The sequence below is a fragment of the Lepidochelys kempii genome, chromosome 6, assembly GCF_965140285.1.
Source record: "Lepidochelys kempii isolate rLepKem1 chromosome 6, rLepKem1.hap1, whole genome shotgun sequence".
Taxonomy (NCBI): Eukaryota; Metazoa; Chordata; order Testudines; family Cheloniidae; genus Lepidochelys; species Lepidochelys kempii.
In genome coordinates, this window is record NC_136385.1 from 113,938,960 (window position 1) to 113,953,033 (window position 14,074).

Below are 14,074 nucleotides of genomic sequence, written 5' to 3' on the forward strand. Positions count from 1 at the left end.
GTTAAATTTAGTAGCCATTTTGTGTATAGTTTCTTCAAGCTTTAGATATAGAACATGACTCATAGAATATCAGGGTGGGAAGGACCTCAGGAGGTCATCTAGTCCAACCCCCTGCTCAAAGCAGGGCCAAGCCCCAATTTTTGCCCCAGATCCCTAAATGGCCCCCTCAAGGCTTGAACTCACAACCCTGGGTTTAGCAGGCCGATGCTCAAACCACTGAGCTATCCCATAATGAGCTATCCCATAATAAGCTATCCCATAGCTCCGTGGTTTGAGCATCGGCCTGCTAAACCCAGGGTTGTGAGTTCAAGCCTTGAAGGGGCCATTTAGGGATCTGGGGCAAAAATTGGGGCTTGGCCCTGCTTTGAGCAGGGGGTTGGACTAGATGACCTCCTGAGGTCCCTTCCCACCCTGATATTCTATGACATATTCTTGCTTTTATCATTCATAATTACATATAAAACTCCATCATAGTCTAAAGGTATAAAACTTTCTTGTATGTTTCTTTTCCTTTAGGTGAAAATATCCAGCCGACTAGAAGATTATCACAATGAGTTTTGTTGACTACGGAGATACGATAAAAGATGGAGACACAGCTATTGTGTTCTTGGGCCATGAATCAATGTTTCCTGTGAAAGTCCAACATGGCAGTAAAACTCAGACTAAGTATGGGGTCATTAGACATTCCAGTGATCTCATAGGCAAAAGGTACGGCTCAAAGGTGACCTGCAGTAAAGGAGGCTGGGTGTTTATTCTTCATCCAACCCCAGAGTTGTGGACTATGAATCTTCCCCACAGAACACAAATTCTTTATTCAACTGACATCTCTTTAATCACCATGATGCTGGAATTGAAGCCAGGATCCATAGTGTGTGAATCAGGTAATAGTTTTTAATAAGGGATTTTAGTATATTAACTCAGGGGTTCTCAACCTTTTTCTTTCTGAGGCCCCTCTAACATGCTATAAAAACTCCACAGCCCACCTGTGCCACAACAGCTGTTTTTCTGCATACAAAAGGCAGGGCCGGCATTAGGGGGTAGCAAGCAGGGCAATTGCCCAGAGCCCCACATGACAGGGTGCCCCGCAAAGCTAAGCTGCTCAGGCTTCACCTTCAGGCCCGGATGGCAGGGCTTGGGGCGGCTGGACTTTGGCTTTTTGCCCTGAGCCCCAGTGAATCTAATGCCGGCCCTGTCTGGTGGACCCTCTGAAACCTGCTCGTGGTCCCCCAGGGGGCCTTGAATCCCTTAGTTAACCCAGCAGTTCTCAACAACACTTTAACTAGCAACAGACTTTGTTTTAAACTTTATATAGATAGATATAGAATTGTTCTGTTGCTGCTAGAGCCTTCCTGGCCTACAGCTTGAATAATTCTACTTCGTTTATGAATGTTAGCAAATGTTCTGTTTTTCTGTACTGAAAAGACACTTATGTGACACTTATGTGGCGGGGACCATGTGCAGAAGCGTGTGTAACAAGGTTATTGAGTTAAAATAAATAATTTTATACTTTTTTTCCCTTTGGGGGGTGAATTAGGTTTTTTTGGGGGGGGGTCCTTGGGAATGTGCCAGTTTCAGATGAAATAGTTCAGTTTGTTTACATAGTATTAGGTGTGTTAATACTCACCTAATTGTGGGGTTCAGTATTAGGTTCAGTATTAGGTGTGGGGGGAGTTGTCTACAGAACAGCTTATCTGACAAACCTCAGATATAAATCCTACATTCTTCTTCTAAAATAACTTGAGCATTGGTAGAACTTATACAGGTTGAAAAAGAAAACAAAATGGTATGGGTTAAACGGGTAATACGTGGGATAAAATGGGAGCGTTCACCAGGCCACATAATCCACATATTTGGCCTTTCTTACACGATGTATGTGCTATATGCAGTACTGAAACAGCACACAAAGGTCAGCTGCAATGGAATGTACAATGGGTGGTTTGATACCAGTGGTGATCTGTGCACTATGTTCCACTGCTTTTCATACAGATGATTTTAACCCTCTGAATGGATTAGTGGTGTGTTGTGTTTAGCTTATAAAGTGTGCTGTAAACATTATAAATGCTAGGCTGTTGCTTGCGATGCAAAAGGGGAGTTGTTGTATTTTATACTAAATGTTCATTATCATATTGATTAAATATATTATATGATGCTTTAATATTTTTTTTTACTGCAGGCAGCATTATTAGGGCTACATAATAATTTCCTGCCATTTGATTACTTTCCTGTACTGTAGGGGAAATATATAATTTTTATTAATGTATATAGCTGCCTTTCTTTTTGAGGGATTTATTCTGTCTGCCTCCATTGAATCATTTTGTAAACCTGCTTGTCCCTTGACTCTCAAGAGCAGATGCATAAAAGGAGTGCACAATGTTGTTATGCTGTATTTTTGGTTAAGGTTTCCCATTCCCAGTCTTGCATAATAATTGGCAGCCTTTTAGGCACGGCTTTTTTTCACACGCAACTAAAATTTCATCTGTCATTCTGTTTCAGATTTGTGGGTCAGGGAATGTGATGTGTATATATTTAACCCCTGAATACTGGAAACTGGTATTTCCAGATGCATAAGGCACTATTGCACAAGCCCTTGATTCTGCAGAAACTCTGAACCCCACAAGTCCGGATTCTAGTTTGTACAATGGTAGTCTTAGGGCTGGAATTGCAGAGTTGTTGTAGACGTGTTGGTCCCAGGATATTAGAGAGACAAGGTGGGTGAGGCATCCACATGGCCAGGAGGGCACAGAGGCAATGTGCCATAGCATGGTTTGACCTGGCTAATGCTTTTGGATTGATGCCCCATCAGCACATTTTTGCCACGCTGCGAGAGTTCAAACCTATGCCTGAAAACTCTCTCCAACTGGTCCGGGAACTGTGTGAAGGCTGCACCACCACCATGTGCTGCACGGAAGGAGAGACACCCAAAATTCCTATCCGTAGTGGCGTGAAGCAAGGCTGCCCCCTGAGCTCCATCGTTTTCAACTTAGCCATAGAGCCGCTCATTCGAGCGATCTCCAGCGGTCTAGGTGGTTTCAATCTATATGACAACAGAGTGAATATCCTGGCCTACGCCGACAATCTGGTCCTGATTGCAAACAACCCACAAATGCTAGACATCACCAGCAAGGCTGCCAACTGGATGGGATTCCACTTCAATGGCAGGAAGTTTGCATCCCTGCATATCAATGGCAGTAGAACGGATTCAGTCCAGGTGACATCTTTTCAGGTCCAGAGTGAACCCATGATCTTCCTCGAGGACAGGCAAGCATACCAACAACAAGTTTCTACGTCCAGCAGACATCTGAGGATACTATCGCAGAGATCCTACGAGATGTGGCCAGGATCGACTCCTCCCTACTGGCGCCATGGCAGAAGATCAACGCCTTGAACACCTTCCTGATCCCCCGTATCTCATTCGTCCTGAGGGGATCTGCCATGGCGAAGGTACCTCTGAACAAGGCAGACAGCACCGTCCGGCAGCTGGTGAAGAAGTGGATGTTTCTCCCCCAGAGGGCCAGCAATTAACTGGTGTATATCTTGCACAGGCAGGGCGGCACCAACGTCTCTCGAATGGGTGATCTGTGCGATGTTGCCGTGATCACTTCCGCCCTTTGATGTGCCCGGACACCATGGTGAGGAACATCGCAGAGAGTGCTCTGCAGGTGCTGTCAAGAAGCAAATTGCCAGAACCCCCTCCAGCCAAGATGTCACCACTACCCGAGTGGCTCGCTGTAAGGTGAATTTGGAAGAGACAGGGGAGACTTTGCTTCGCTCTGGACTCGTGCCTGCAATGCTACGATGACTGGAGAAGCATATCTGCTGCCACTGGATGTGGTGCAAGGAACACCAGGAGCTAGGAGTACTGGTACCACAGGTGAAGAATACAGATCACGCTATCATCACTCCAAGAGCTAGAACCATGCTGGAGAGGACCTTGAAGGATGCCATCCACTGCCAATACGTGGAAAACCTGAAACAAAAGCCGGACCAGGGCAAGGCGTTTGAGGTGACGTGCAAGTGGGACGCCAGCAACGACTTTCTCCCTGGGGGCAGCTTCACCTGATTTGTCGACAGGAGGTTCATCCTTAGGGACTGGCTCAACTGCATCCCACTGAACGGAGCCGTCTGCCATGGGAATCGGGACAAGCGATGCAGAAAGTGTTGCTACGCCAACGAGACACTACCCCACGTCCTATGTAGCTGCAAGCCCCATTCCAGAGCTTGGCACCTGTGACACAACGCCATCCAAGATCGCCTGGCCAGAGCCATCCCGCCACCCATGGGGAAGGTTGCTGTAAACTCTGCCATCCCCGGAACCGACAGCCAACTGTGACCGAACATCGTCATCACCAACAAGGACCGGAAGAAGATCATCATGGTGGACATCACAGTGCCCTTCGAGAACAGGACCCCGGCCTTCCACGATGCCTGAGCTCGAAAGGTAGAGAAATATGCCCCTCTGGCCGAAACCTTGAGAGCTAAGAGTTACCAGGTCCAGACACACGTACTGATTGTCGGAGCCTTAGGAGCATGGGACCTCAGTAATGAGTGAGTGCTGAGAGAATGCGGAATCAGTCAACGCTATGCTCGACTGATGCGGCAACTCATGGTGTCTGATGCCATTGGGTGGCCAAGGGACATCTACATAGAACACATCACTGGCCATCGACAAGGAGGAGTGAGCTAGAGTGCCGATGAGAAGCGCAGTCAGGAAAATAACAAATACTTTCCTCATGGACTGTATTTTCTAAATGGACAACCAACCTAATTCTCAATTAGTGAGGGACAGTCTCCACTCGCTGATATATTTTGCTTTCCACAACCAAATCTCGGTTCAACTTTTCACGAATGATGTACCCAGGTATTCAGATTCTAATACCAAAACTGTATTGTTAAATCTATTCACTTAAATTTTAGTTATTGCTGATTATGTATCATATAACTTTAAAAAACTAACTTTGTATTTGTGGATAATCTAAGCACTAAGTACAGACACACTTTTTCCAAACTATGTATTATATAATTTTTTTAACATTAGCTGTAAATAAAATTTTTAAATCTCTTACTGAACCAACTTCTGTTTGTGAATGTATAGCTGGAAAGTTTGTCTCTGAGCTCTTCCTCAGGTCAGGGAAAGGTACTCTCAATGTCACAGCTAAATACAAGGTGGAATAGATTGTTTAGTAAGTAGTTAACACACATTCTAAAAGACTGTTCAAGATGTTGTGGGCCGTTAACAATAAACTGGGGGTTAGTGGGTCACAGATCAAATCAGCAGACAAAGAGGGTCATTGTAGTTCTCAGCCATGATGACTATATCAATGAGGTCAGCCAACAGCTCTGACTCCACTTATTATGAAGAATTCGAAGATTCCACACGACAGTTCACCCAGGAATTTAAGGATATCCTCAAATCCTTCCCCAGACCACTCCAGGAGAAACTCTACAACCTCATCACCCATGATCCCACACCAAGAACCTTCTACATGCTTTCTCAGATACACAAACAAGGGACCCAGACAGACCCATCGTGTCTGGCCATGGCACTCTTACTGAATGAATATCAGGACTCTCAGAAACCATCCTCATGCCACTCATCACACAAGGGACCAGCTTCCTCCAGGACACAACCGACTTCCTCCACAAACTCCTCAACATTAACCAACCATCCTCAGAACACCATCCTTGCCACCATGGATGTCACCTCCCTATACATCAACATCCCTCACAATAACTGTGTCACTGCATCTATTTCATCCTCACCCGTAACAATTTTATACTTTATCCAAACCATGGGAACAGCTATGAGTACTAAGATGGCTTCCCAATATGCCAGCCTATTCCTGGGCCACCTTGAGGAAGAATTTCTGGACAAATGCACTATGAAATCAATTATATACCTGAAGTGCATCAATTATATTTTCATCCTCTGGACAGACGACCTACATTCCTCATCAGTTTCCACTACATCTTCAACAACCCCACCTTTTCTCCCCAAATTTTTTCCATTTTGACCATTCTAATAACTAACTACTATACCTGTGGCCTGCAGTGCCTGAAGGGTTGGTTGACTGTTGATAAAAGAAAAAGCATTGCTCCGGATTCATTTGGTTACTCCTTGAAATAAGTGAATTTATTTAAAAAAGGAGTACTGGTGGCACCTTAGACACTAACAAATTTATTTGAGCATAAGCTTTCGTGAAGTGAGCTGTAGCTCACGAAAGCTTATGCTCAAATAAATTTGTTAGTCTCTAAGGTGCCACTAGTACTCCTTTTCTTTTTGCGGATACAGACTAACAGGGCTGCTACTCTGAAACCTGAATTTATTTAGAAGCACAGTGCAAGTGACCAGAAATGACAATTTGAATAAAAATGTTACAAGTATTGACAAGTAGGGGCGAGGCTGGTATGATGTAACATACTTTGGTGTGATCTTAAATCAGACTATATTCCAGCAATCCTAAATAATTAGTTCTAGATTAACCTTTTGTGGCCTAACAGGAAACAAGCCTGCCATGATTAACAGAAACAAGCCAGGAAATCTAGTCTAGTAATTACATTCTGAGTCTGCTTCCTACTGATGCTGGTATTATATGCAACTAGAGCATTAACGACCATTTGGCTTTTATTTTACTTTATTTTATATTGCTGATGTAATAGCAATGAATGGGTCAAATTTTGCTTTGTTACAATGCTGTAAACAGAGAGTAACTTGACAGACTGCAGCAAATTGCTCTGCATTTACATCAGTGAAACAGAGTAGAATTTAGCTTAATGTTTATATTAACAGCTGGTGTTGAATTTCCTCATGTCTTGTGTCATACCCATAAGACTGAAATAAGGAGGGAAAGATAAAATGCTTTCAGTCTGAAATGAAATGGAATAAATTCTGCATAATACTATATCTCAAGCAATTTAAGTAAAAGGATTTTATTTTTCTTTTATGGGGGGAAAAAAATAAGATGACTAGAATCTTTAATTTTGTACCATTGAGTCTTGGAAATGGGTTTAGATTAAAAAACACAGTCGTGATATAAAAGTATTACTACAGCTTATTTTTCTACTGACTTTATTTTTGAAGAGTAGCTTGCTGCCAGTATCTCCAGATATTTGCCCTACTATTAAAATGATACAAATGCACTATTCCCAGGTTTTGAAGGATCTAGGAATCTGGCTGATGTCTCATCTGTGATACTTAGTGGGTGAACCTTTCTCTTCCCCATCTCCTGCTGCTATCTAAATTTAAAAAATTTATGTTTTAACTATAGCCAGAGCTACCTTTTAGAGTTAAGGTTACAGTAGAACCTCAGAGTTACAGACACCTCAGGAATGGAGGTTGTCCGTAACTCTGAAAGGTTCGTAACTGAACAAAACGTGGTTGTTCTTTCAAAAGTTTACAACTGAACATTGACTTAATACAGCTTTGAAACTTTACTATGCGGAAGAAAAATGCTGCTTTCCCGTTATTTTTAGTAGTTTATATTTAACACAGCACTGTATTGTATTTGCTTTTCTTTTTTTTCTTGTTTTTGTCGTCTGCTGCTTGATTGCATACTTGCGGTTCCAATGAGGTGTGTGTTTGACTGGTCAGTTTGTAACTCTGAGGTTGAACTGTACTTTTTAGAGTACTGCTCGCAGAATTGGGTAGCTTCACAATGAGAGAACCTGCAAAAAGTCAGATACAGGATACACAGTCTGAGCTTTGCAGAGAAGAAAGACTCAAGATAGCCCTGAGAGGGTTAAAATACCTGTCCGTTGAAAGTGGCCTTTTCTCTCAGACTTCCATCTCTGTCAGGTAGCTTTAATCTCAGTCAATCTCTATACTTGGTAATTGCTACATGTTGCAAACTATGTCTACGCTACGAAATTAGGTCGATTTTATAGAAATTGATTTTTAGAAATCAATTTTATACAATCGATTGTGTATGTCCCCACTAAGCGCATTAAGTCGGCGGAGTGTATCCACAATACTGTGGCTAGCATCGACTTCTGGAGCGGTGCACTGTAAGTAGCTATCCCACAGTTCCCGCAGTCTCTGCTGCCCATTGGAATTCTGGGTTAAGCTCCCAATCCCTGATGGGGCAGAAACATTGTCGAGTATGGTTTTGGGTACATGTCATCAGTCGCCCCTCCCTCCGTGAAAGCAATGGCAGACAATCGTTTCGAGCCTTTTTCCCTGGGTTACCCATGCAGACACCATACCACAGCAAGCATGGAGCCTGCTCAGCTCACCGCTGCTGTTTGTGAGCATTGTAAACACCTCGCGCATTATCCTGGAGTATGTGCAGAACTAAGCTAAGAGAGCTAGTACAAGGATGATTGTGATGAGGACATGGACACAGATGTTCCTGAAAGCACGGGCTGTGGCAATTGGGACATCATGGTGGCAGTGGGGCTGGTTGATACAGTGGAACGCCAATTCTGGGCCCAGCAAACAAGCACAGACTGGTGGGACCACATAGTGTTGCAGGTATGGGATGATTCACAGTGGCTGCGAAACTTTCGCATGCGTAAGGCCACTTTCCTTGAACTTCGTGAGTTGCTTTCCCCCACCCTAAGCGCAGGAATACCAAGATGAGAGCTGCCCTGATGGTTGAGAAGCGAGTGGCAGTAGCCCTGTGGAAGCTTGCAATGCCTGACTGCTACTGGTCAGTTCAGAATCCATTTGGAGTGGGCAAATCTATTTTGGGGACTGCTGTGAACCAAGTAGCCAATGCAATCACTGGCGTTGTGCTATCAAGGGTAGTGACTCTGGGAAATGTGCAGGTCATACTGGATGGCTTTGCTGCAGTGGGGTTCCCTAACTGTGGTGGGGAGATAGGGATATGGGTTCTCTCTATCTTGGCACCAGACCACCTTGCCAACCAGTATATAAACCGCAAGGGGTACTTCTCAATGTTGCTGGAAGCACTGGTGGATCACAAGGGATGTTTCACCAATATCAACGTGGGATGTCCGGGAAAGGTGCATGACGCTCGCATCTTTAGGAACTCCGGGCTGTTCGAGCAGTTGCAAGAAGGGATTACTTCCCAGACCAGAAAATTACCTTTGGGGATGTTGAAATGCCAATAGTTATCCTTGGGGACCCAGCCTACCCCTTGCTCCCATGGCTCATGAAGCCGTACACAGGCAGCCTGGACAGTAGTAAGGAGCAGTTCAGCTGCAGGCTGAGCAAGTGCAGAATGGTGGTAGAATGTGCCTTTGGACGCTTAAAAGCTTGCTGGGGTGTTTGCTGACTAGGTTAGACCTCAGCACTACCAACATTCCCATTAAAAAGAAAAGGAGTACTTGTGGCATCTTAGAGACTAAGAAATTTATTTGACCATAAGCTTTCGTGAGCTACAGCTCACTTCATCGGATGCATTCAGTGGAAAATACAGTGGGGAGATTTATATACACAGAGAATATGAAACAATGGGTGTTACCATACACACTGTAACAAGAGTGATCTGGTAAGGTGAGCTATTACCAGCAGTATCGGGGGGGAGGGGGGGAACCTTTTGTAGTGATAATCGAGGTGGGCCATTTCCAGCAGTTGACAAGAACGTCTGAGGAACAGGGGAGGGGGGAATAAACACGGGGAAATAGTTTTACTTTGTGTAATGACCCATCCACTCCCAGTCTCTATTCAAGCCTAAGTTAATTGTATCCAGTTTGCAAATTAATTCCAATTCAGCAGTCTCTCATTGGAGTCTGTTTTTTGAAGTTTTTTTGTTGAAGAATTGCCACTTTTAGGTCTGTTATTGAGTGACCAAAGAGATTGAAGTGTTCTCTGACTGGTTTTTGAATGTTATAATTCTTGACGTCTGATTTGTGTCCATTTATTCTTTTACATAGAGACTGTCCAGTTTGGCCAATGTACATGGCAGAGGGGCACTGCTGGCACATGATGGCATATATCACATTGGTAGACATGCAGGTGAACGAGCCTCTGATAGTGTGGCTGATGGGATTAGGCCCTATGATGGTGTCCTCTAAATAGATATGTGGACACAATTGGCAACGGGCTTTGTTGCAAGGATAGGTTCCTGGGTTAGTGGTTCTGGTGTGTGGTTGCTGGTGAGTATTTGCTTCAGGTTGGGGGGCTGTCTGTAAGCAAGGACTGGCCTGTCTCCCAAGATCTGTGAGAGTGATGGGTCATCCTTCAGAATAGGCTGTAGATCCTTGATGATGCGTTGGAGAGGTTTTAGTTGAGGGCTGAAGGTGATGGCTAGTGGCGTTCTGTTATTTTCTTTGTTAGGCCTGTCCTGTAGTAGGTAACTTCTGGCTCTGTCAATCTGTTTCTTCACTTCAGCAGGTGGGTATTGTTCCCATTGTTATTGCTGCTTGCTGTGTGCTCTATAATATCTGTGAGAATAAGGGGGAGATGTTTATGGCGGGGTGAGAGGTTAAGGCAAAATTGCTCAGCGGCTGATTTTGAGCAGCCAGACACCAGGGCGATTGGAAGAGCACAGCTAGGTGTGCTGCGCATCAGAGAGGCTTTGAAAACCAGTTTCATGACCGGCCAGGCTACGGTGTGACAGCTGTGTGTGTGTTTCTCCTTGCTGCAAACCCTCCCACTTTGTTGATTTTAATTCCCTGTAAGCCAACCACCCTCCCCCCTTCAATCACAGCTGGCAAAGGAAATAAAGTAACTATTGTTTTGAAATCATGCATTCTTTCTTTATTAATTAAAAAAATAAGTGAGATAACTGACAAGGTAGCCTGGGTGGGGTGGGGTGCGGGAGGGTGGAAGGACAAGGCCACATTGCTTATTGTAGCCACACTACAAATCAAAACTGTTTGAATGACAGCCTTCGGTTGCTTGGGCCATCCTCTGGAGTGGAGTGGCTGGGTGCCCGGAGCCTTCCTTCCACCACCACCCCCCTCCTCTCCACGTTCTTGGGCGTCTGGGTGAGGAGGATATGGAGCTTGGGGAGGAGGGCAGGCGGTTATACAATAGATGCAGCAGGGGGTCCGCGCTCTTGTTGGCTTTCCTGCAGCTCCAACAGATGCTTCATCATGTCCGTTTGCTCCCCCATTAGCCTCAGCATCGCCTCCTGCCTCTGCTCTTCGCGCTCACTTAATGCTTTTCTGGCCTCTGCCACTGAATGCCTCCATGCATTAAGCTGTGCCCTATCAGTGCGGGAGGACTGCATGAGCTCGGAAAACATGTCATCACGAGTGCGGTTTTTTTGCCTTCTAATCTGCGATAACCTCAGGGACGGAGATGATGGGGGGAGTATTGAAACATTTGCACCTGGGGGGGATAAAAAGGGAGAGTAAAATTTAAGATACATTTCTGAGAACAAAAGGGAGACTCTTCCACAATGTCTCAAGCAATTCACAGCAGACCGCACATGTGTTTTATGTATAAGGTCACTTTTTGCCTTTTATATTGAGCGCCTGCCGGTATGGTGACACATCACAAACGGCTGGGCAACAGAATTGGGTTTCCAGGCAGCCATGGTAAGCCTTTTGGTACGCGGGGTTAGAATCATGGAATATCAGGGTTGGAAGGGATCTCAGGAGGTCATCTAGTCCAACCCCCTGCTCAGAGCAGGACCAATCCCCAACTAAATCATCCCAGCCAGGGCTTTGTCAAGCCTGACCTTAAAAACCTCTAAGGCAGGAGATTCCACCACCTCCCTAGGTAACGCATTCCAGTGTTTCACCACCCTCCTAGTGAAAAAGTTTTTCCTAATATCCAACCTAAACCTCCCCAACTGCAACTTGTGACCATTACTCCGTGTTCTGTCATCTGGTACCACTGAGAACAGTCTAGATCCATCCTCTTTGGGACCCCTTTCAGGTAGTTGAAAGCAGCTATCAAATCCCCCCTCATTCTTCTCTTCTGCAGACTAGATAATCCCAGTTCCCTCAGTCTCTCCTCATAAGTCATGTGTTCCAGTCCCCTAATCATTTTTTGTTGCTGGATACTTTCCAATTTTTCCACATCCTTCTTGTAGTGTGGGGCCCACAACTGGACACAGTGGTGAGGCCTCATCTGGAGTAATGTCGAATAGAGAGGAACGATCACATTGGTTGGCTTCGTACGCCTTCATAACATGTGGGAATGGTTTCAAACTGCAGCGCCATCCTTTCCCATAGCAAACAATGCCGGTTGGGTTTCACATTTAAAAGGAGGGGCTGCGGTTTTCGAGTGGATGTGCAGCACACACCTCTCCCCACCCCACCGCGTGGCTATTCTCTGGGATTATCCCTTTTAGCTAAGCGCAAACAACCCAGCATGAATGGGGTCCTTTTACTGTTCCCTTACAAAAATTCCCCTATTTCAACCAGGTGAGCATGAATGATACCACTCTCCTGAGGCTAGCACAGAAAGATAAAGACCGAATGTTGCTTGAATGCAACCAAACCCAGGACCATTCACTGCCATGCTTTGTGCTGCAGTGATTCCAGACTACTTGCTACTGACCTGGCGTGGTAAAGTGTCCTATCGTGAAGGATGAAATAAGGCAGCCCTCCCCAGAAACCTTCTGCAAAGGCTTTGGGAGTACCTCCAGGAGAGCTTCATGGGGATGTCCCTGGAGGATTCCCGCTCCATCCCCAGACACGTTAACAGACTTTTCCAATAGCTGTACTGGCTGCGAATGCATCCCAATTCTTCAGGGCAAATCAAACATTAAACACTATTGCTTTTAAACCCTATACTGTAGTTACAAATGTGCACTCACCAGAGCTGCCTTCTCCAGCTTCAGGGCCGGAGAGCCCACCACGGGAGGGTTTTGGTTCCAGGGTGATGAAAACGTCCTGGCTGCCGGGGAGAACGGATTCACCGTTTCCCTGCTGCGCATTTTCCTCCTCCTCATCATCTTCTTCTTCCTCATCCACAAAATCCTCCTCCCTGTTGTGTGAGACTCCCCCCTTGCAGGTGTCCACGGACAGTGGTGGGGTAGTGGTAGGGTCACCCCCTAGAGTGCTATGCAGCTGATCACAGAAGCGGCACGAATGGGGTTCTTACCCGGAGCAACCGTTTGCCTCCTTTGTCTTTTAGTAGGCTTGCCTGAGCTCCTTGACTTTCACGTGGCAATGCTGTGTGTCCCTGTTGTAGCCTCTCATCATCATGCCCTGTGCGATTTTTGGCATATGTATTAGCATTTCTTCTTTTTGATCGGAGTTCGGCCTGCACAGATTCTTCTCCGCATACAGCAGTCAGATCCAGTGTCTCCCTTTTGCTCCATGCTGGAGCTCGTTTGCGATTCTGGGGGGGACTGCATGGTCACCTGAGCTGCCGAGCTCGCCACGCTGACCAAACAGGAAATGAAATTCAATATTTCCTGGGGTTTTCCTGTGTACGTGGCTAGTGCTTCGGAGTTCAAAGTGCTGTCCAGAGCGGTCACATTGGAGCACTCTGAGATAGCTCCCAGAGGCCAAATCCATCAAATTGCGTCTGCACTACCCCAAATTCGACCCAGCAAGGTCGATTTTAGCGCTACTCCCCTCACTGGGGAGGAGTACAGAAGTCAGTTTTAAGAGCCCTTTAAGTCGATGGAACAGGGTTGGTTGTGTAGACGCATTCATTTTAAAATCGACCTAACGCAGCTAAATTGGACCTAACCCCGTAGTGGAGACCAGAGCTCTGTCTAGATTAAGGGACAGAACTGAATCTTCTTTCAGGTCACTACTTTCTCCAAAACTACTCTTGACATCAACATCCCAGACAGGGCTATTTTCTATTCAGTGATCAGAGCTGCCCCAAGACAAATTCTGTTTTGCAGCAGCCTTTGAAGATTCAACATTTTATTTTTGTTCCCCATTGGAATTAAACGAAAACATTTTGAATGTTTTTGCAAAATGGAATTGTGTCAAAACAGCTGTTTTCTGATGGAAAACCTGAGCTTTTCAATAAAGGTCTCTCTCTGGTCAGAATTCAGTCTTGGACTTCAGAAAACTTCCTCGAAACAGATACATCTCTGAAACATCTTAGCTTTGATGAAATGACATTTAGTTGAAAATGTTCCAGCCAGCTCTACCAATGATAATGTAACAATCAGCAGTCCTAGGACAAACTCAAACCGACTTGAGCCAAACACCCGTTGGAGTATCTCTTTCTCTCTGGCTAAATCCTGTATTC

The 14,074-nt window shown here is 45.3% G+C and overlaps 1 protein-coding gene across 3 annotated transcripts in view; it reads left to right on the forward strand.

Moving 5' to 3' along the window:
• Positions 1-14,074, forward strand: part of TRMT61A (tRNA methyltransferase 61A) — a 37,049-nt gene that overhangs the window by 2,556 nt on the left and 20,419 nt on the right. For all 3 annotated transcript variants that reach the window (XM_073349754.2, XM_073349753.2, XM_073349752.2), the window contains exon 2: positions 517-881. In XM_073349754.2, coding sequence (XP_073205855.1) covers positions 551-881 — 331 coding nt within the window. In that variant the 5' untranslated portion in view covers positions 517-550. The remainder of the gene's footprint in view (positions 1-516; positions 882-14,074) is intronic.